This window comes from Dama dama, chromosome 5 (assembly GCF_033118175.1).
Source record: "Dama dama isolate Ldn47 chromosome 5, ASM3311817v1, whole genome shotgun sequence".
Taxonomy (NCBI): Eukaryota; Metazoa; Chordata; class Mammalia; order Artiodactyla; family Cervidae; genus Dama; species Dama dama.
In genome coordinates this window covers 113485136-113507194 of record NC_083685.1, presented here as the reverse complement: position 1 = coordinate 113507194, position 22059 = coordinate 113485136, and the positions used below count along the sequence as shown (strand labels likewise).

At 50.3% G+C, this 22059-nt stretch overlaps 1 protein-coding gene across 4 annotated transcripts; it reads right to left on the bottom strand.

Moving 5' to 3' along the window:
* Nucleotides 1-1643: 1643 nt before the first annotated feature.
* HROB (homologous recombination factor with OB-fold) lies at nucleotides 1644-15270 on the bottom strand. 4 transcript variants are annotated; one of them, XM_061144180.1, is made up of 11 exons: nucleotides 15038-15270; nucleotides 14419-14455; nucleotides 13938-13988; nucleotides 9997-11163; nucleotides 8655-8738; nucleotides 7539-7679; nucleotides 6815-6923; nucleotides 6545-6630; nucleotides 6080-6205; nucleotides 4452-4569; nucleotides 1644-2281 (listed from the first exon to the last, which is right to left on the bottom strand). In XM_061144180.1, the coding sequence occupies exons 2-11, from the start codon at nucleotides 14431-14433 to the stop codon at nucleotides 2190-2192; spliced, it is 1989 nt and encodes a 662-aa protein (XP_061000163.1). In that variant the 5' UTR covers nucleotides 14434-14455; nucleotides 15038-15270; the 3' UTR covers nucleotides 1644-2189. The 4 variants fall into 4 exon arrangements, with proteins under 4 accessions (XP_061000163.1, XP_061000162.1, XP_061000165.1 ...); XM_061144179.1 differs by lacking the exon at nucleotides 14419-14455 and having other exon boundaries at nucleotides 14939-15270; XM_061144182.1 differs by lacking the exon at nucleotides 14419-14455.
* Nucleotides 15271-22059: the final 6789 nt, after the last annotated feature.

The following is a 22059-nucleotide window of genomic DNA, read 5'->3' as shown; positions in this document are numbered from 1 at the left end:
TGTCTGACTCTTTCTGAACCCATGGACTACAGCCCTCTAGGCTTCCTGGTCCCTCACCATTTCCTGGAGTTTGCCCAAATTCATGTCCATTGAATCGGTGAAGCCATCCAACCACCTCAGGTAGGTGTTCAAGCAAGAAGACTTAGTGAGAGTGTGAAAGGGCAGAGCTGGTGAATTGGCTCCTGCCTGTTCCTGGGCTTGGGCCACAACAGCCTTCTAGAACAGAGTCCCACTGCCACCAGCCGCCAGGTGAACATGGAGCTCCTAAGGCACTTGCTCCCTTCAGCTTTGAGACTGGGATCCATGGGATCTCTGGAAACAGGGAGAATAACGCCTTCCCCAGAGCCATGCCAAGTCCATTGGAGGCCCTGACTCGCAGCTGCCTGGTGAAAGCCGAGGCATGCAAAGCTGGCCATCAAACTGGGCTCACATCCCCTCAACCATATGTTGAGAGCATCTTCCTCTTTTCCCTTCATTCCATAAAGGAAAACAAAGTTGGCTGGTTACTTGGTGTAATTAGATCTTTTATACCCCACCTATGACCGTTGTCCAATTCTTGCCTTCAAGGTGGTACAGAGAATCTACAGTGGCAAAGAGTTGCTTGGCAACAGAATAAAATAGTAGTGGACTCTAACCCAAAGTATAAAATAAATATCCATGAGTCCATACTGATAATAAATGGGTGACTGAACAAAAAATAAGGGAAAATAGACCAATCTTCCACATAGAATTTCAAATCATCCATGTAGATATTCTGCCCTTCAAGAGGCAGAACTTAACCCCTCACTCCTTAAGTGTGGGCGGCAAAGTGACTTCCTTCCAAAGGGTATTGTGTGAAAAGGGAGAAAAAGAGTAACTTGACAGCAGACAAACCTGACCAAACCTGACAAACCCTATCTCAGCCAGGTGATCAAGGTCAACACCAACCCTTGATATGATGCGATGAGAACAGGAGCTCACCTTTGTGCTCTTCCTCTCCCAAATACATAACCCTCGTCTAATCATGAAAACACACCAGACGAATTCCAATAGAGGGGCATCCGACAAGAGGCGAGACCTGTGCTCCTGGAAGCCGTCATGGTCATTAAGAAACAAGGAAAGTTTGAGAAACTACCACAGCCAAGAGAAGTCTATACGGACAAGATGACTAATTGTAATGTGGGATCCTGGAAAAGAAAGAGAATATTAGGGGAAAACTGGTTTAATGTCAATAAAGCATAGAGTTCAGTTAATAGTGTGTCAATACTGGCTCTTAGACTGGTTGTAAGGTATAGGAGAACTCCCTGTAACATTTCTACAATAATCCTGTAAATCTAAAACTGTCTAAAAGAAAAGGTTTACAGGGACTTCTCTGGTGGTCCAGTGGCTAAGACTCTGAGCTCCCAATGCAGATGGCCTGAGATTGATCCCTAGTTGGGGAACTAGATTCCACATGCTGCAGCTAAAAGTTCACATGCTGGAACTAAAGATCCTGTGTGCTACAACTAAGACCCAGTGCAGCAAAAAAAAAAAAAAAAAAGAAAGAAAGTCTATAAGAAGAAAGAGAAAGAAAATGAGTAGCTTTGGCTCTGTCCAGGCCAAGGGACCAGGGGGAGGGCAGACAGGACAAGGAGCTGGGAGGGTGGGACAGAGAGGGAGGCGGGTGAAGCAGTTGGCTGCTTTTATTTCAGAATAAGATGCCCCAGCCACACCCATGCCCCCGCACCTTGGAGCCCTGGACATAGGTGAGCTGGGCAGCTACAGGCCTCAAGAGACAAAGCAGAGGGAAGCCTGCGTGTGTTCCTTCCTTGTCCAGAGGAACATATCGCCACTGCTATGGTGTGGCTTCTCTTGGCTCCTCTGCTGTCCTAACTAGGGAGTCAAGAAACCAGGCCCAGCATCCTCTAAAGTCAAGCTTGAGGTGGGAGAGTGACACACCTTCCCTGTTGGAGGACGAGAAGGAATGTGCACCCGAGGGCTTAGAGGACAGTAGATCCAATCCCAAGCAGAGTTCCACTTGCCAAAGGAAGACCCAAAGTGATGACAGTGCAGAATCCGAGGGACAAGGGTGTTCTTGGGTAAAGTGTCCAGGGTGGGAACAACCAAAGAGGTCCCAGAACTCTGCTCCCCAGCTGTGCTGGTCCTCCTCTCTCCCAGGCATGTGAGCAGACACAGCCAGAGCTCTGCCATGCTGCTGAGAGGCTGCCGGCTCACGGCGGGTGCCCTGCCTTGGGGCGGTCCCAATTGCTGGTCCCACAGAAGAAGTCTTCGGGGAGCTCGCTCAGAAGTCCATCCAGGTCATCTGCAGGCGAGGACAGGGAGGGTGGGGAGACTCAGTGATAACCTGAGGCCTCTGTGTGACTCAGAGCTGAAGCTCCCACCCTTCAGGGGGGTCTGAACCCGGCTGCAGTTAGGGAGGGGGCTCTCTGGGCAGTGGTCCTCACATCGATGGGCCTGAGGCTGGCCTGACTTCCATCTCCTTTCTGCTCCCCACACTCAACAAAAGGCAGAGGCAAAATGCCCGGGTCACTCTGCAAAGAAAGGGGCTTCCCCTGGGCCTCCGTGGTTCTTCTTTCCATCCTGAAACACAGCGCCTGAGCAGAAAGGCATCGGAGGTCTCCTAGCGCAGCCGTGATTGGACAGAGGGAGGAAGAAGCCTGGGAAAAGCCCTTAGATGTGCTCAGAGTCACAGAGCTCATTCACTTGGTCTCTCACCTGCACTCTGCATGGTGGGAGACATCACCGTCCCCTCCCCAAAGCGCCTCTGTGAGCCGGGAGGACGGGAGTAACTGTCCTGACTACAGTTCCCGGATGGGTATTTCTGCCTGCGAAGCTGGAGACAGCTGACCTCAGTAACCCCCACTGCTGCTGTGACTGTGAGCAAGAGCAGCTAACGTGTACTGGGGGCACACTGGTGCCAGGCACAGGCCCGCACACGTTACACTCATCACTTCACTTCGGCCTCACAGGGCCCCTGCAGAGAGCATCTCGTGGTGGTTCCTGTTACAATCCTTACTTTGCCCAAGAGAACAGGGTTTAAAGAGGTCAACAACTTGCCCAAGTGCGCATCCATTTGACGCCAGAGCCACGGCTTCCAACTAGAAAACGCCCGCTGAATGGACGGAATCAGGCAGCCCTGCGTCAGTCAGGCTGGAAACTCTACCTGCAGAGGCCAGCTCTCAGTCTGGCACAGAGCACTGGATAAACACTGCTGCTAGAAGGGCAGAAGTCGGTCTGTGCGCATGCTCAGTCGTGTTGGAGTCTTTGTGACCTTATGGACTGTAGCCCGCCAGGCTTCCCTGTCCATGGAATTTTCCAGGCAAGAATACTGGAATGGGTTGCCATCTCCTATTCCAGGAGATCTTTCCAACCCAGGGATCAGACCCACGTCTTCTGCATTGGCAGGCAGATTCTTTACCACTGTGCCACCTGGGGAGCCCAGAAGTCAGTTTGGGGGCATTTAAATTTAACTAGGGTGACCAGCATTGTACCCAGGGAAGTAGGACTGGAATTTGATTTTAACAAAAAAGTTGCCGCTCACTAGCTACACTGTCTGGAGAAACACTAGGGTAAATGAAGGGGAGTGAGTAGCCAGTGTGAGTCAAGGAGAATGGGACTCAGAGCAGGAATCCGCATCTGTGTCTCCCAGTGCTGCCTGGCCACCACCAGCAGCTGCCTGCCTGGCAGGTCTGTCCCTACTCTGGAGATGTGACACCAACCACAACATTCTACAGGCAGCTTGCCTCACTCTTATTCCATGACCACCAGCAACCTTCTGAGGAGGGTTTGGCTTGTCCTCAAGCTGACTTACAAGGAGATAGTGGAAGATTCTAGAGAAGATTCCAGCACATGGGGTAGATACTTTTTCATACAATATAAATAAATGGGCTTTGTGGCTTATCCATGGTTTACTGTGAATTTGGTTAACATGGAGACACCTACCCATAATCCCATGAGGGTTGCATTTATGGGATCCAAGAGCTAAGGACCAGACCTGGACTGTGTTAGCATCACCTGGGTGAGGCTCCCTCCTGAGGAACAAGTTGGTCCTCCAGGAAGAGGTTTGTATTTGGGCCTCTCAGGTCTGTATCCTGGTCCCACCCTGACCACGGGGATGATGGACCCCCTAGCACCACCTGGAGGACCTCGGAGCTTTGTCAGGATAGAGAAATCTGCCTCTGTGGTTTAGCCATCAGCCCACAGAAGACTCAAGGCTGGCGCCAGTCTATCTCCTCCTTGTGGCTAACAGCACATGGCCTGGAAACGCAGGAGCTGAGGATTACATTCTTTGTGTTAATTAGTTTGTGGCCTGCAGCCTTGCCAGGAAAGACACCACATCTAATTTCTGTAAGATCCAAAGATTCACGGGAGGAGGAACAAGATGCAGCCAGGACAATCTGCCTGAGTTATTTAAGAGAAAATAGAAGGAGAATCATTTTGGTTCCTGGGTAGACTTGGACTGATGTTCTTACCTGCTTCTGGGAGTTCTTTCTCGGGGGACACCCCTGCCTCTGGGTTCTGTGCTGTTTGGAGGCCTTTCCCAGGCTTCTCACTGTCTTGCTGGAGGCTTTCATGGAAGCTTCCGAGATCCTGGGGACAGAGGATCTGGTTACCAATACCCGTGACCCTGAAATCTCTCTGGACACTACCATCTCCACCCAGACAAGCTCAAAGGAATTGGTGGGGGCTCAGGAAAGACAGGACAGAGGAATGCGGCAGTGGCCAGTCACACAGCCCACGCTGGTGAGGTAGCTGAAATACCAAACACCCCAAAGAGCAGATAATTTTAAAATAAATAAATAGAACAAAAACAACCTTTTTGGTTGATTTTCTTTTCTAATTCAGTTGGTTTCTGATCTTGTTAGGGATCTCTATAACTGGAGCAGACAGTGAAGAGGCCATTCAGAAATATACTAAGGAGTTAGGCTGGAATTAACAACAAGCTGTTAACAACCCCCCAAATAGCTAATATATGAATAGGTAATTAAAATTAGTAATTAAACCTGTTAACCATTGTTAGCCCTAGGGAATGCAAACAGGGAAGGGTCAGTTTTATGTTTCTTTTTTCTGAACCATTTCAATTTTTTTTCAACAATATGGATGACTTGGATTTTTTTTGGGGGGGCATGCAATTTGGCTTGCAGGATCTTAAGTTACTTGACCAGAGACTGAACCTGTGCCCCCTGCAGTGGAAGCATGGAATCCTAACCACTGGACCACCAGGGAAGTCCAGGGGTGACTTGAAATTTAAAAGGAAATCGAGATGCTTTGTTAGAAAGGGGTGATACTGAGAGAATGTAGAAGGTTAGGGAGAAAGATGAGAAGTAGCAAGTTAGAGCTAAAAGCATAACTTGACTAGACATCATTGAATATAACCTTATAGACTCGCTTTATAGACAAATCAACAGCAGGGGAAGGGACAAGATTTGCCCAAGGTCATGTTACAAATTTCCAGCAGAGCAGGGACATGATCCAGGTCTCCTGACCCCCAGGCTAGGCCAAGCCAACAACTCAGGATCCCAGGAAGGTGCAGGTGGCCACAGAGAGGACACTGTGTGCCAAGTCAAGGCCGGGCTCTGCACCCTCACCCTGGAGTGGAGCTGCCTGGAACTCAGTCTTCCTTGGTTCCCAAAGGCATTCTGGGCTGGTGTCCCCTCACCTAGCAGAGGTGGAAAGCAGGGGGAAAGATGCCGAGCAAGGGCTGGCTCACCCGACAGACCATCTGTAGCTGTCTGTTCTCTGCACAGCCACCTGCAGCAAGTCCAACTCTCAGTCACTCAGTGAGGGTCCTGCCCCCTTGTGGACTATCACCTTGGTTAGTTCTCAAATAACTCCCATGCTCTGTGACGTTCAAGTCTGCCATCAGACACTCAGGGATCACTCAGAAGCCAGCTGCTCCTCTAGGTCCTGTTACCGTGCCATCTGGCAGGTGGTTGGACCAGGGGCAGGAGGCGATGGCCCTGGCCCCAAAGGCATCTTTTCACCTTAGGGCAACTGTCCAACTCACATCCCTGCTCCCCAGGGTGGAGGAAGGGAAGAAACCAGAAGGTCCAGGTGGAGAGCGGCTCTATCCATCCCTCCTCCATCCTGCTCCTCTTACCTTGGGGAAGGACTGAGATGGCTTGAGGATGTTCCCGTCTCCAGAATCTGGACTATAAACATGGACCAGGTTGTTGGGAGTCACGTTGAGGTAGTGGTTTCGGAGTGAAGGAGAAAACACTCCGATCTGGAGGAGAGAAGGGGTGGGTGGGGGGTCCAGTGTCCTGACAGAGCACCGATGGCCACCTGGTCCCACCTGCCTCTCCCTTGTTGACCTCTGCACCAGGATCACAGAAATCACTCCTGCCTCAGCCCTGGTGCCAGAGTAGAACCACTTACCCACCCCTGGCCCTTCACAGACCACTCCCACTACCAGCCACCTCCTGAAGGATGGAGGTCGGGCCTTTACTCGGCTCCAATAAGCCAGGGTCCAGCACCAGTGCAGTTACTCTCTGCCTGGGGCCTGGGAGGGCAGGGAATCAGAGAGATAACTGGGGCTTTCTCCATGGAAGGAGGGGGAGAGTACCTGCTTGAGCAGCAGCACTGAGCCAGGCTTCAGCTCATTCTGGCGCGTCTCCAGCAGCAACCTGTGCACCGTGCCCTGCATCTCTCCTGCAAACACCATGCCGCCCATCAGTCTCAGGGTCAAGGGCAGCACAGTGCCTGGTCTGGGCCCAGCTGGGAAGTAGGTGGCTCACTGCCTCAGTTTTCCTAACTGTGAATGCAGAGGGTGGCTCCTTTTCACCTGCTGACCTCAATGGGGCCACCCGTCAGACACCAGAACCTAACTCCTCACCCGTGGGGTCCTTGAAAACCGCGCTGGCGTCCATTGCGCTCCGAGTCAGGGACTTGATCATCACCGCCATGTTGGGGACTTTGTTCCCAGGAAGCTGCTTCAGGGCTGCCTGGTTACAAGGAGAGGCATTTGCTGAGCCAGCCATGTCCCATCTGTAAGGTTCCCAAGTGAGCCAGGGCAACCTGGGGAGGGGTGGGGGTGGTGATGCAGCGTACCAGTGTGGTGATGATCTTCCTTTGTGGAGGGCCAAGGGGCAGTTTAAAGGGCTCAGCCCATCTCCCACTGGCAGACTTGAAGCTGGCAGGTCCTTCATTTCTTTCCCCTGCCTCCTTTCTCTTATGTATTTATGTGTATATATTTATATAGCTCTCTATCACGTAGACCACAGGCAAGAACATGTTAGCATACGTTAGTCATCTGCATGTGACTTCTGACCTATGGGGAGCTCTAAGGGGAGCAGTGTGCTTACCCTACCCCATTCAGGACTCAGATGTATGGAGACCTGCCCGTAACCCACTTCTGCCTGTGCCTGATACTGTGGATGGCAGTGAAAAGGTAGGTGAGTGGAAGATACAACCCAATGGTATCTTCATGCTGCTGCTCAGAGACAGGCCTAGGGTAGGAAGGAGCAAGCAGAGTGCCCCTTTCCTAAGGTGGAGCAGGGAAAGTTGGGAGAGATATAAAAACGGCCTTTCCTCTGGGTCTCAGCGTCCAGAACCCTTACCTTTCGCAGCACCATGATGATGCTGTAGGTACAGAGGAAGCAAGCAGGATCTCTCTCATCCAGACCCAGAGTAGATTTCATGGTCAGCCAGGGCCCTCGTCCAAAGTCCTCCTCCACCGATGCCTGGGAACTGGTAACAACCTGGCACAACGGAGCAGAAGGGCAGCCTGGGGTTCACGGATCCACTTTGCGAGAGACCCCGACTGAGCCGGGACAGAGGGCGGGGGAGCAAGCGTGAACTCCCGGCAGCACGGTGGCCATGCTTTCTCCCTTCGTTTATCTCAAGGTTCAGAAAAGGGTATGTGAAAACTCGCTGCATATCACATCTTTCACTGAGAAACAAGAGCAAAGGTGCTCTGTAACTTAGCTTATTTTAAATCAGGACCTGACTTTAATTATATTAATGCAAAAGTCTAGCTACGCTTGTCCCTTGTAATGAACTTGAAAAGTCTTAGGGCTAGGGAGTCCCCACATACATTTATAGGCTTCCAGGCAATTTTGAAACCAATTATATTCTACTTGAGATGCCTCTGGCTTTAACCGTACACCTTGGTATATTAAAAAATGCTTTAAAAAAAAAAAATGCTTTAAATTCAGATGAGTATTTACTGTTTTGGAGCTGAAATGGATTGGTGGATATACAGAGCTATAGCAAAAGAGAAAAACTTCTAGAGAGAATTAAAAGCAAAAGTGGGTCTGGGGGACAGAGCAGGTCAACCAGAATCCCAGGGAGGAGGGAGGCTGAGTCTCACCCACCAATAGGGAAAACCCACCAGAGGCAAGGTGAAGGCACAAGCTTCCCAGCTTGATTCCCAGAAACCTGAGAGGAAGGGTTCCCGAGATACAATTTCCTGATACTTATTACACTCTCCTCCGCTGAGGGCAGATGGAGTTAGCCAGGCTATTCTTTCTTAGCTGGGAAAGAAGGCTGAACCCATGGCATCAGTTAACACCCCTTTGGCATCAGGATGGGCGTCCCTCAACGAGCTATGGTGTGTGACCCTAGAAAATGGGCTGAGCATCACTGATTCTGATTCTCAGCTTCTGAAACACACAAGGATATCCCTCTCTCTTAAATGAGTCCCAGGAAGTCAACATTTGCATGGAGTCAGTTACCTCTGTCCGGAATTTTGCCAGAGCACCGTGAGTCGGAGTCTGGGGCATGGAAACCATGATGTCGTCCAGATTTTTCCCACTGTGCTACGAGGGGAGAGAGGAGGAGAAGGCGAGAGCAAGCTCAGCAGCTGTTATTTACAAGTACAGCTTCTTGTCTGGGTTACATAATGAGTTCAGGAAACTATCAGGGACAATTAACACATATTACATCTCTCCTAACGAAGTCTCAAGAGCCTTGCTGGCAGCTCAAAAAAGATGCTTTGGGGACCATTTGGGGAAATGTGTGGAAGCTGGGGCTGGCTCGGGAACAAACCCCGGGGCTTCCTGAAGGGGGTGATGACCTGAATAGAGAGGTCTGAAGTGAGTAAGAGCGTAGCTTTCCCCAAACCCCTTCTCGGGGACCTCACCCTTCCTGACAGGGATCCAACCCAGGAGGAATGTACATGGCTTCCTTGGATTTCTCTTAAAGTGCCAGGGAAGAGTAAGTTAATGGAAATCGCTTCTGATTGAAGAAAACACCCTTCAAATGTGAGGAAAAAGGGTAACCTATCACAACCAGACCAGATTCTCAGAGTCCAATTATCTCGGATTGGATCTAAGACTAGTCTGAGGGACCCTGTCTCTCTACTGCTGCCAAAATCCATACTCCAGGCTCAGCCCCAACTGCCTCACGGTGACCCCACACACCAGCCACACTGAGAGGTTCCACAGACCTCCCAGAGAATCTGTGCCTTTGCACACACTCTCTCCTGTCTTTCCACTGCTGAAATGTCCTCCAGGACACAGCCGTCCAACACGCACCTCCGTAAATCTCCTATTCATCTGTCCAAAGCCCACCCAGGAAGCACAAGGAGCCCAGTGTCTCCCCAGCACCCAGGGAATGACCTCTACCCTCTCTGTCCCTTTTACGTATAATCGTTTGTGTCCGCTTCCTCTACTCCCCTGGAAGCTCTGCAGGATGAGAGCTGTTTCTATGTTCATTTCTGTATCCTCAGGTCCAAGCAGAGGGCCCAACACATACCAGTCCTTAGTAACTATAAGAGAGTCTTCCTGCCCCGGGGCCAGTAAACAGTAGGTGCTCAACAGATGAATGGAAACTGTGCTGTTCTCAGAGCCTTAGGCATCCCATCTATGTGGGTTTTCAGGCATTCGGTTCTCCCCACTTCTGACTTCTCCCACAGCTCTGGAAAGCCCCCAACCCCTGCCCTTCCTTCCTCCACTTCCTGGGGGTGTGAAGATCCTCTGGGATTGGGCAGGGCTGGGACACACCCGGCTGCTCTCCAGCCGCCTGGGGAGCTGCCTGGGGAGCTCTGGCTCCGGCCAGAGCGAAGCTGTCACTCACCTGGTGAGGCAGGAGCCCTGCTGGTCCGGGGAAGCGGCGCGTCTTGGCACGGGTCGAGGTGCAGGTGGGTTGCTGGGGTGTCCGGCTGGCAGCGGTGACCAGCCGCACCAGGTGGTTGGTGACAATGGGCGTCTGCAGAACGGCTTGAGGGAGCGGGGAGGGACCAGGACCCTTCGGGGTGCAGACAGGAGACAGGACCGAAGACGCTGAAGTTCGGGGTTGGGGTGGGCCCTGAGGAAACAGTCCACAGCTGGTCTTTGAGGGAGCAGCACAGCTTGAGTTGGGAGTCCGTGGTCTAAGAAAACGGAGTTTGCCACTTGAACAGGTGTTTGGAGACCGGAATGGCTGAGCAGGGAAACGATTTTGAGGGCTGCTCTGAATGGGCCTGCCAGCAGCTTGGAGAGGCTGGGGTGTTTGAGGAGGGGGACCCACAGGAGAAACTTCCCAGGGGGGTGGCTGAGCACGAACCACTGAGGTAGCTGGGAGAGGAAAGTTACCCGCAGCAGCAGGTCTCAAGTGAGGTTGTGGAGTCCTGCAGAGGATTGCGGGATCTGGGGGTGCATCGTGGGCAGATGGGATCCCAGTTACATGGGGGGCAGGCACAGGCCCCCTTTGACAAGGTTTGCTCAGATCAGCCACCCGAGCCTTCTTAGCCAACATGGAGTCCTCCTGCTGACGGCTGGGCGGGATTCCTGTGGCCTCACTGTGAACTCCAAGTTGCAGCTCCAAGCTGGGCCCCTCCAGCTCCATGCTTGCCAGGACCTTATCAAATTCATCTTGTTCAGGCCCCTCGAAGCCACCAATCACTTGCTGTTTGCTCCTGAAGGTAAGCTGGGGGTGGGAGGCTGAGGCCTGGGGTCGTCCTGGCTCTTCAAGCACTTCTGTCAGTGTCACTCTTCCCTGATTGCCAGTCCAGCTGCTGGATGTCGAGACAGGCCTTAGGGGAGCTGTTCCTGGGGGAGGTGGATCCCCAGTAGCCCTAGGCCCACCGCAGGTAGGAAGGCGGAGTCCCAGGGCTGGCGGGCCCTCAGCCTCTGCTGGGGCAGTGACTTGGGGCAGCAGCTGGGCCTCCTGTGGCCGGGAGGAGACAGGTCTTAGGCACCCGGCATTTACAGGTCGTGAGCCAGCAAACTGGTTCTCTGCATCCTCCACAGCCGACAAGAAATCCTACAAAGAAGCAGAGACAATGGGTCTTGGCATCTGGAAATCAAGAAGCACTCTGCTTTTACTGTTTCAGGCATGTGGTGTGTCTGTGTGTGCAGATACACGCAAGCAGGAGACCAAGACACATAAAGCAGTTGTAGACTCTCTCACCACCTTTGACCTCGCCCAAGAGTCCACCACCAGGATTCTGCCAGACACATTCTAAGGCTAAGTCTTCAGGTAGTTTCTCTCTCTTCAGTCTCAAAGGGGAGGGGAGAGGAGGGGTGGTGGTGGTGGCAGTTGGAACAGTAAGAGAAGCAAAGGAACCAGGGCACCAAGGAGTCAAACAAATTCCCCAGGGCACACACCCGTCTCAAGGAAATCAGCTTTCTGGTGTCCAGCCTGTGCACTCAGGAGCTGGTTGCTTCGTGTCCTCAATCCACTCCTCCCCCCATCTCACACACACACACACACAGAGTCTTTGGTAAGTCAAAGAGGCCTTGGATCCAGCAAAATAGGCAGAAGTTAAATATAGCTTTTCAGGCAAGTTAAATTAAGTATGGATTCCAGTTGGGAAGCAAGGTGAGATTGACACCTTCAAGAGCAACAGACCTGTTCCGAGGGTGTTTTTGAGTCAGAACTGCTGATTTAACTGACAGGAAGGTCTCCTCCACCCCCACCCCCTGCTGCCGCACTAGATTGTCTAGGCTAGAGAAAGGATCTTTCCTGCTTGGTGTATTATCAGGAGACTAGCATACTCCAACAGGACTACTTTAGGACTTAGTAATAATAATAATATTAGAATTACAGCAGGAATAAAATCCTGATAACCCTGAGAGTTGATGGAGCCCTTTTTCCCTGAAGAGCTCCCTCTCCGACATGATGTCATCTGCCTTGGGAAGGGGGAAGGGACTGGTCATGGAAAAGAAACTTGAGCTGTCAGAGTCCTTCACTCTTAATTCCATTACTAGCCTAGCAGTCCTACCTTGACCTGGTAAGACCCAGGAGGGTCACTTTTTCAGTCTGTAATTACACATCTCCAAAGCTGAAAGCCAAAGACAAGGACACATATCTCCTTGACAAAGCTGGCAGTTCTGAGTTATTTTTAAAAACAAAAATCAAGTCCCCAAATGATAACAAAACACCTAACATGTGAAGCACCTCACTGGGTGCCAGGTACCATGTAAACATTTTACCAGAATTCTCTCAATGAATTCTCACAATGACCCTATGAATAGGTATATTATCATCCCTGTTTTATGGATATAGAAATCGAGACTCAGAGAGGTTAAGTAACTTCACAGAACCAGGACTGGAACTCATACATGCCTCTGTCACTATGTTTTGGGGCCTCAAGGTGTGACAAGCCAGAGAGGGAATTTTTAAAGGTCTGTTTTTCCCTTCAAACCTCAGGTTTCAAAAGCTTCAAAGGGAGGGAAGTGTGGGGCTGTGGCTGTCACAAGGGTCCCTGGTGCAGCATCTCACTAGGCATAAATTAGGCATTCGGACAAATCTAAAAGTGATTTTCTAAAAGCAAACCACTGAGAGTGAAAAAGTAGCTCTGGCTTGTCATTGATAAAGATAATTGATAAAGCCATTTATGGCTTGTCATGGATAAACCAGAGCAACTCTATTCTAGAAACGTAGTTTAGTAGTTTCCATGTACATTAGACTGGAGTCACATCTAATGTTGATGCTAGCTATTGGTGCTGTATTTTTTTGTTTTAGCTTGCTGGGCCTTCTTTGCTGGGTGGGCTTTTCACTAGTTGCGGCGAATAGGGGCTACACTCTAGATGCAGTGCACAGGCTTTTCACCGAGGTAGCTTCTCTTGTTGCAGAGCATGGGGCTCTAGGGCGTGTGGCTTCAGTAGTTACGGCACGTGGGCTCAGTAGTTGTGGCTCCCCGGCCCTAACGCACAGGGTCAATAGTTGTGATGCACGGACTTGGCTGCTCCACAGCATCTGGGATCTTCCCAGATCAGGGATCGAACCCATCTCTCCTGCATTAACAGGCACACTCTTTACCACTGAGCCACCAAGGAAGCTTAGTGTTGTATTCTTAAGCGATTTACTTTACCTCTGGGGGCTTTATTCACTTAAATTCTGTTTCTTTCTGAAAAGGATTTGACATAACAATTTTGGGCCACCCAGATGAAACTACATCTGTTAGATCTGAGTGGGAAGACAGCGTTGCAGATCACTAGTTCAGTGGTCTCTGGCTGCACCCAGAGATTAAAAATACCCCTGCCTGGGCCCATCCCCAGAAATTCTGATTTATTGGGTATGTGGCAGGGACTCAGCAGAGGTGATTCTAAGATGCCAGCTTCAGGTCTAATCTAATCCTTCATCTTCTCCAGAGAGAGGAGGTAAGGGAAGAGTGTTTGAGGCAGAACATCCCTCATGTTCAGAGAAAATGGAAGGCCAGAGAATGAAGTACTTTGCCCTGGCTCAGGTGGCCAGTTGGTGACCCTGGGTCCCCTGCTGTCTAGTAGCTGCGCTGTCTCTGCCTCTCCATTAACTTTCTTCCCACATGAAGTATGTCATCATGAAGGTGGATCCAATCATCCACGTGACACAGCTTCCAGGCAAAGGCCCTTATAATTTAAAGGTATGACAATCAAGCAGCTCATCTCTCTGGTTTTTTATTTGTTTTTAAGACAGTTAAGTGGGTTGTTTATATTTCCCATCATCTCTCAGCCTCTCACAGAGAAAAAAGGAAAAAATGATACATATGTCAGGTAAAAGGAAACTTGGGTTCTAGGCCTGGGTGCCATCTCTGATCACCAACACTTCCTTACCTCATCTTCAAACTCCTCTTCCACAGCAAACAGCTTCTGCAGATTGCATGCCTGAAAGGAAAACAAAGCAATTGAGGTTGGAGGAGAAATACCATTTACAAGTACATTTTGTCTTCACTCTGCTTTTTCCTAATTCTAACAAGACATCAGGTGTACTGTTTTCTGTTTCCTGTTTTTTTTTTCCCGTCGTGTTGGGGAAGGAATAAAGGATGAGGAGAGATGGGGTTTACTTAAAGACTTAGATGATGATTTAGAATCCTGTCTTTTTTTTTTTTTTTTCTGGAGAATCCTGTCTTATAAAATAATTCCCTTAGGTCTATCTGCGTTAATCTTGTAATAAGAGGGAGGAAGCAAAGGGAAGTCTGCCCAAGGGAGCCTGTGTCATTCTTTAAACCCAGTACAGGGCATGTGGGTCTAAGGATTTTGCCACACCCCCAAAGGCTTGGCCTGGGGAACCCTTGTCAGATGTAAGGGATATTACCATAAATCCAAGCATGCCCAGCACAGAGGCCTTGATTCTGAAAGACAAGTCAGTGGTTTCCTTTTATCTAACACCCAGAAGCTAGGGTCCTGGGAGGGTGGGATGTACTCCCCCCCCCCCCACCTACCCCGCCCCGCCTCGTCCCCACAGATCCTCCTTTCTGGACAGCAGGGCTGCTGTGGCCGGCATTAAAAGTCTGTCAACCCTAGAGCCAAGGGCTGTGCCTAACTCCAGCTGCCAAAACAGCAAGAGCTACAGTTAGGGAGACCTATCGCCCACTGTCAAGAAACAGACTGGAATGGTTGGGGGAGGGGGAGGGCCCGGGAGGCGTGACGTGTGAGCACACCCGTAAGGATGAACCGGAGTCTTCCCTGGTGAAACGGAAGGCTAGACACTGGGAGATGAAGCCCTGAGGGAGGTGGGTGGAGAGACCTTCCTTGGGGGGCCGGGAGTGTCCAAGCCGAGCCCTGACTAGAGCCCAGGCGTCCCGACCCCACCAAGCTCTCCCTGAAACCCTAACCCGATCCTGCAGCTCGCACGAGGGAGAGGCTGGAACCCGGAAGACAGATCCCTGCGGCCGGGGGACCAGGCGGCCGGGTGGTCCCAGCCGCGGCATTACCATGGCGACCGCCAGTAGGCTCGGGCCGCGGCTAGGCCGGACAGACCCTGACTCCAGGGGTCGCCGGGGCTTCGGCCTTGGTCCACGTAGGAGGGTCAGAGTCCGGGCGACAGTGTCTCTGGGGCGAGGTCGGAGAGAGCACTCTTTGCAACCCAGGTTGGGGCCGAAGGAGGGTGGTCGGGAACCTGGGGGCTGGCTCCCTAGGCCGCGTTCGAAGCCGCCGCCACTCAGCGTCTCCGCCCTCTTAAAGGGGCGGATCTATTTCTATCCCGCCGATACAAAGGCCCTTCACCGCGGTCTTCCGCCCCAGCCTTAAAGGGAAAGGCATGAGCTCTCGGTCGCCCCCCAGCAGACCCTGGATCCAATCCGCTTGCTTGATGCGCACTCGGGTGAGAGCTAGGTTGGAAATCTGGGGCCCATTACATCCCATCCTGCCCACCTTCCTCTCTTGTGTTAATCATACTAGGGACTGAGTATTAACCGAGTGACTCTCATTCACACCGGAATCCACCCTGTTCGTTTGTCTGTTCATCTGTCCATCCATCCATCCATCCATCAATCCGTCTATTCTTGCCACACGTATTTATTAAGCAAGATGTTTCCGGTCGGGCTGTTCTCATCGTTCATGTTTCAGTTTAGATGTCAGATCTTCCCTGTCACATTAACCTCTCAAGTAACATCCCTCGCCCCATCACAACGCTTAATTTCCTTCTCAGCATTTTTCATTATTGATAATCGTCATGGTTTACATCTTTATTGTGTGTCTTCCTCACTAGAATATGAACTCCATGAGGATAGGGACATTGTCTGGCTTGTTCAACTCTGTATCCCCAGCACTTAGAACAATGCTCTATAGAATTAATAAATGAAAGACAGCGACTACTATGTATCAGGCACAGTGCTTAACATTGGGGATAGAGAAATGAATGACTCCTTGTACTCTCAAGTTCATGAACAAGTCAGGGAGAGAATTTCCTGGTGGTCCAGTAGTTGAGACTCCATGCTTTCACTGCCTTGGGTACTAGTTCACTTCCTGGTTGGAGAGCTAAGATCCTGAAAGCCACGCAGTGGCCAAAAAAATATATGTATTAAATAAATAAATAAAATATGAACAAGTCAGGGAGATACAGAACAAAAGATAGAGAGCAGGAGAAGGCCTAGTGATCTGGGAAGTCCAGATGTTATCACTAAAGCCTACTGTGGTTACTGATTCAGCCTGACCTCAGTTTCCCTTCTTGCTTATCACGAAACAGTTGAGAGACAGCACAGGTTGCATAGTTTTGAGGACTCAAAAGGCAGGAGAAAGGTAGCTGATGTGAGTTCTTAACTATCTGATCTGAACCAGCCATGCATCTTCCCAAAGGCAGACTACTTGGCCTGGTCTGACCTCGTGGAAGCCTATGACTTCCATCATTGTTCCTTGTGGACCAGTTAACCTGTCATACGTCAGAATGGAGGCCAGAATGGTGATGAGAGAGGAAACCTGAACCTCTGACTCTCATCCAAGTTAGGAATTCCTTCAAGGCCTTTGTGTTTCTGAATTAGGGGACAGACCCCAACCCTCCCATTTACAGACCCCCCTCTCCTCCCAGGGAACCCAGGCAACCAACTGTGGATAGTCCTAGAGACCCAGTTACAGGGCTTCATGTGGATCTGGGCTCTGACAGCTCCAGGTGAAGGGACATCACAGAGGCCAAAATGCCAAGAGGAATACTATCAACTACTACCCACACCGTAGTTTCCATCTTCCAGTTTTAACCATTGGCTCATTTTGTCTTCACGAGATTCCACGAAGAGTGAAGAGTGGGTGTTACTTACAGATTAGGAACCTGAGGCCCACAGGGGAAGGGACTCCCTCGGGGTCACACAGTCATTCGGTGGTGGCTCTTCTGATGGGAAGTCCTATGCTTTCTCCTCCATTGCTTTTCTGAGTTCAGTGAACTTGGCAAATGCCACCCCCACCTCCTGTTAGAACTTGGATGGGGGTGGGAGCGATAGCTGAAGTAAACGGAAAATGTGGGCCAGGGACATTTTGGAGAGGGGCTGGCAGGCCACAGTGAGGAAGTTGTCTATGATTTTAAATTTGGGGAGGACAGTCATGCTAATTTGACTTGGGCTTCCCTGATAGCTCAGTTGGTAAAGAATCCACCTGCAATGCAGGAGACCCCAGTTCGATTCCTGGATCAGGAAGATCCGCTGGAGAAGGGATAGGCTATCCACTCCAGTATACTTGGTTTTCCCTTGTGGCTCAGCTGGTAAAGAATCCACCTGCAATGCAGGAGACCTGGGTTCGATCCCTGGATTGGGAAGATCCCCTGGAGAAGGGAATGGCTACCCACTCCAGTATTCTGCCCTGGAGAATTCCATGGACTACAGTCCATAGTGTCAGAAAGAGTCAGACACGACTGAGTGACTTTCACTTTGTCATGCTGAAGGATTCTCCTCCAAATCACAGGTCTTCTTCCTGACACTTTGCTCCAAAGTAAGAGCAAAGATTAGATCCCCATGGTGATCTAGTCTGGTCCTCTTCTTCCTTCTCTTCGAAGAGGGGTTGGTGGGCTTACTACTAATAACCAGGGTTGAGGATAATGGAGACTCAGACCAAAAAGGAAGGGTAGATTCTGGGAAACGGAAAAGTGGGTTCTAGGACTCAGGTAGGAGGACCCATACCAGAAGACACCAGAACTTCAGCTGTGAAGTCAAGTACAAAGGGGAATGTCTCATTAGCACTGAGTTAATCTATAGTAATGGGCTTACCTGGTGGCTCAGTGGTAAAGAATCTACCTGCCAATGCAGGAGATGGGGGTTCAATACCTGGGTTGGGAAGATCCCCTGGAGAAGAAAATGGCAACCCACTCCAGTATTCTTTCCTGGAGAGTCCCATGGACAGAGGAGCCTGGTTGGCTACAGTCCATTGGATCGCAAAAGAGTCAGACGTGACTGAGCGATTAAACAGTAACAACAACAGTCTATAGTAATAACCACCAGGACTTCCCTGAACACTTTCTGTGTTCCAGACAAGGTTCATTAATTTACATGAATTAACTCACTTGTTCATAGCAACGGGTCTTGATATAGGTGCTTGGATCACTTCTGCTTTACAGAGGAGGAAAGGGGCAATGCCTGGCCTAAGCCCACATTGCTAATAGGTGTTGCAGCTAAGATAATTAACCAGCCAGTTTGACACCAGCATCCACAAGCTTCACCACTACATTGTTTTACCTTTTAGAATTCCAATGAACTGGGTTCTTAAACTGGGGATTGAGGGAATACGAATCCCCTATAATTATGTCCAAAACATCACGTGCCTATGCACATATGCCTTGCTCTGAAAGAAAATCATAGCTTTCATTACATTTTCATGGGTGGGAAAGCTGTTGCCTTGCACTATCTCAGGGCCAGAATATACTCTGATCCGTCATCCCCCTGTATCCCTGGGGGATACAAATCCCAAGATTTGTCCAGATCTTACACTCTACATCAAGCCTTACTATCTCCTACCTGGACAATCCCATAGCCTGCTGCACTGTCTCCCTAGTCCAAGCTCTCCTCCCTTCTGTCCATTCTTTCCAACATGCAAGCAGGATACTATTTTTTCCATTGTAAAAAATGTTCAATCCCTTCCAGTCACCTGAGGATGATGTATGAAATCCCCAAGGCTGGGACTTTTCCCCCTGGTGGCCCAGTGCTTAAGACTTCGTGCTTTCACTGCAAGGGACACCAGTTTGATTCCTCCTCAGGGAGCTAAGATTCATATCACATGGTGGAGTTAAAAAAAAAAAAATTCCCCAGCACCTACAATGCCCAGGAATCTGCTTCCCCGTCCTATTTCATCTTTCACGCGCATCTGTGCTATGACTCCTTGCGACCCCATGGACTATAGCCTGCCAGGCTCCTCTGTCCAGGGAATTTTTCAGGCAAGAACACTGGAGTGGGTTGCCATTTCCTACTTAGGGCATCCTCCCAAGCCAGGAATCAAACCAAGGTCTCTTGTGTCTCCTGCACCTGGGAAGTGATCTCATCTCTCAACTAATGTCCCAATCAATACCAATCCCTCTCCACCCCACTCACCCTTCATGCCCTAGGTCACATGATGCCTCCTCCAAGAAGCCTTCTTTGACTGACTCAGGTTTCCTTCTCCTTGGTTCCCTGGACTTGGGGGTTCTGATAGCTTAGGTCTCTTGCATGCCCTGTATTGTCTTCAAGTTTCCCTCATACCTCCCTTATCGCCTCTGAACTCTTTCAGAGCAACCGACTATGACTTTTCACTTTTGTGAGCCAGCACTTGGCACAGGACCTAGCGCACAGAAGACTAGCAAGTGTTTGTTGAATGACCTAATGCTATTTGTCAGAAGGGAGTACAAAGGAGTCTAGGCAACTCCATGCTCACTTCCCCAAATACCTGTACTTGTTGGATGAGGAGCCTCGCCTTCTTAAGTACAGGAGAGAGCACACCTGTATTTGTGTGTGTGTGTGTGTGTGTGTGTGTTTAGAGGGAGTGTTTGGAGACAGCATGCTGCATTGTCTATGGAGTTAGATAAATGGGGGTTCATATTTGACCATACTGCTAACTGGTTGTGTGACCTTCCGTAAGTTACTTTACCTCCCTAAACTTAGCTGTTCCCTCTATGAAAATGGAATAATACAACTTCCTCATAGGATTGCTGTGGAATTAAATGAATTAATGCATTGAAATGGCTAACTCCATGCCCAGCACCTTGGCAGAGGCTCAACAACGTGGGTTCCCTTCCCCCCTACTCGAGTTTGCAAACATGTGCTGAGATTTTTTATGGGAACCACATGGCTTGAGTTTGTCTCTATTTCAGCATATTTGCAAATACATTTCGTCCTAATTTGTATTTTGATCGTATTAACAGTTGTATGCGATTCACAGTGATGATGCATGTTTACGTGTTTACATTTGTCTTCCCATGGACAGTGGCATACACTGGAAGTGTGTACACATACTGAGAGTTCTGCGGGGATGTGTCGGTGGGTGGCTGTTGCATGTTGAATGAGTGTGTGGAATGTGTGTGGAATTATATTTGTTATGTGCTGCTTACAAGGGGGGGAGGTCTGAGCGTACAGGGGTGGCTGAGGGTCTGGTCTGTGTGGCATTGTGTATGTGAAGGCTGTGTAGGCCAGCACTGCCGCATAGAACTTTCTTCATTATCCAATAGAGTAGCTGTTGACAACAGCACGTGCTACTGACAGCTTGAAGTGTGGCTGGTGACACTGAGAAACTGAAGCTCTCTTGGATTTAATTTTAATTAATTTAAATGTAAATAGTCACAGGTAGACTAGTGACAGAATCTCGAGCTTGTTCTCCACGGACCAAGTCATGTGCACGCCCCTCCTTCTCATCCCGGAAACCCATCCATCGCGTCCGGACCCCAGCAGAAAGGCTGCGGCCGCCTCCCCTCCCCCGCCCCCGCCCCAGCTCCCCCCAATCCCCCCCCCACCCCCACCCTCCCGCAAGTCCCCAGGCGAGCAGTGAATCAGCCTGACAATGAGGTGAGTCATTCATGAACTGCTCGGGCCAACCCAACGGGCGGGAAGCAAACGTCAGCCAGCCCACCCCCCCCAACTCCCCAGTGGGATCGCTCAGCCCCACGCACTGCAGATGTTGAAGAAACTGACGCGGTGGAATCGAGGCACCAAAGCTCTTCTCCTTGGCCCCTCCCCTCTGGTTTGCAATCCATTCATTCCCCCAGCCCCTTTCTCCCTCTTCGCGGGCATGTGAGTCATCACAAGATCTATGCCTCCAGTCCAACACCCACCTCCCCAAGCCTTCCGCGTGCGGTCTTCTTCCACGGTTGCGGGGTGAAGGCAGGGAGGCTGGACCCCTGGGTGGGGGAGTGCCAAGGTCGGCCCCTGGAAGCGACGCTGACTCTCTCCGGACCGTGGGGAGGGCGGAGCTCAGGGCAGACTGCAGCTGGCTAGATTCCTGCGAGCCATGTCCAGCTTGCCTGGAGCGCGGAGACAAACAGGGCAGCAAGGAAGGAGCTGCTCAAGCTTGTTGTCTGGGGCACCTGTGGCTGGTGGTGAGGAGGGGATGGGGTAAGGCAACAGTATTCTGGTTTCCAGGGAGATCCCACAGTGTCCCCCCAGTACCTGACAGTCTTCAGAACCTGTTAGCACTTCAGAACCTCTGCACTCCCAGGACCTGTTCCTCTAAAGACCAGTCTGAATCCCACCATCAGCTATCAATCAGCCTTCTCTAGGGTTGAACTTCACGTGAGGCTTCTGACTTGGACAACTGGGTCCCAGGGTGGTGTCCCTTACAAGGTGGGAAATAAATCATCAAAAGCTTTAAAAGTGCGTAGACCTTTTGACAAAATGGGCTTCCCAGGGGGCTCAGTGGTAAAGAATCTACCTGCCAGTGCAGGAGATGCTAGAAATACAGGTTTGATCCCTGGGTCAGAAAGATCCCCTGGAGAAGGAAATGGCAACCCTCTTCAGTATTCTTGCCTGGAAAATCCTGTGAACAGAGGAGCCTGGTGGGCTACAGTCCAAGGGGCTGCAGAGAGTTGGACACGACTGAGCAGGCACGAGTGCGTGCATGCAAGATATTTGACAAAACAGCTCCACCTCTAAGAAAACAATAATTGATGTGTGCAAGGATTTAGCTATAAGAAGGTGGATCACAGCATTATATAAAATGGTGAAAAATAGAAAAACAACCGAAATGTCCATCAAAAAGGAATTGAATAAAGAAACTGGTAAAATAACACAATGGGGGACTTGCTGGGCGGTTCAGTGGCTCAGACTCCATGCTGCCAAAGCAGGACAGCTGGGTTTGATCCTTGATCAAGGAACTAGATCCCACAAGCAGCAACTAATAGTTCTCATGTCACAACTAAAAATCCTGAGTGCGTCAAGGAGGATCGAAGTTTATGCCTACTGCAGCATAAAAGCCCCAGCTCAATCAAATAAATAAATAATATTTAAAAAAATAAAAATAAAAAAAATGGAATACTGCTCGACCTTTAAAAATGAGGCTGTGGAAGAAGATTTAATGC

Coding starts and splice junctions, on each gene's coding strand:
- HROB (XM_061144179.1), bottom strand. CDS start 15,040: ATGGTAATGCCGCGGCTGGGACCACCCGGCCGCCTGGTCCCCCGGCCG. Junction 6,924..7,538: donor TCATCATGGTGCTGCGAAAG/GTAAGGGTTCTG, acceptor CCTTGTAACCAG/GCAGCCCTGAAGCAGCTTCC. Junction 4,570..6,079: donor CATCTCAGTCCTTCCCCAAG/GTAAGAGGAGCA, acceptor CTCTGTCCCCAG/GATCTCGGAAGCTTCCATGA.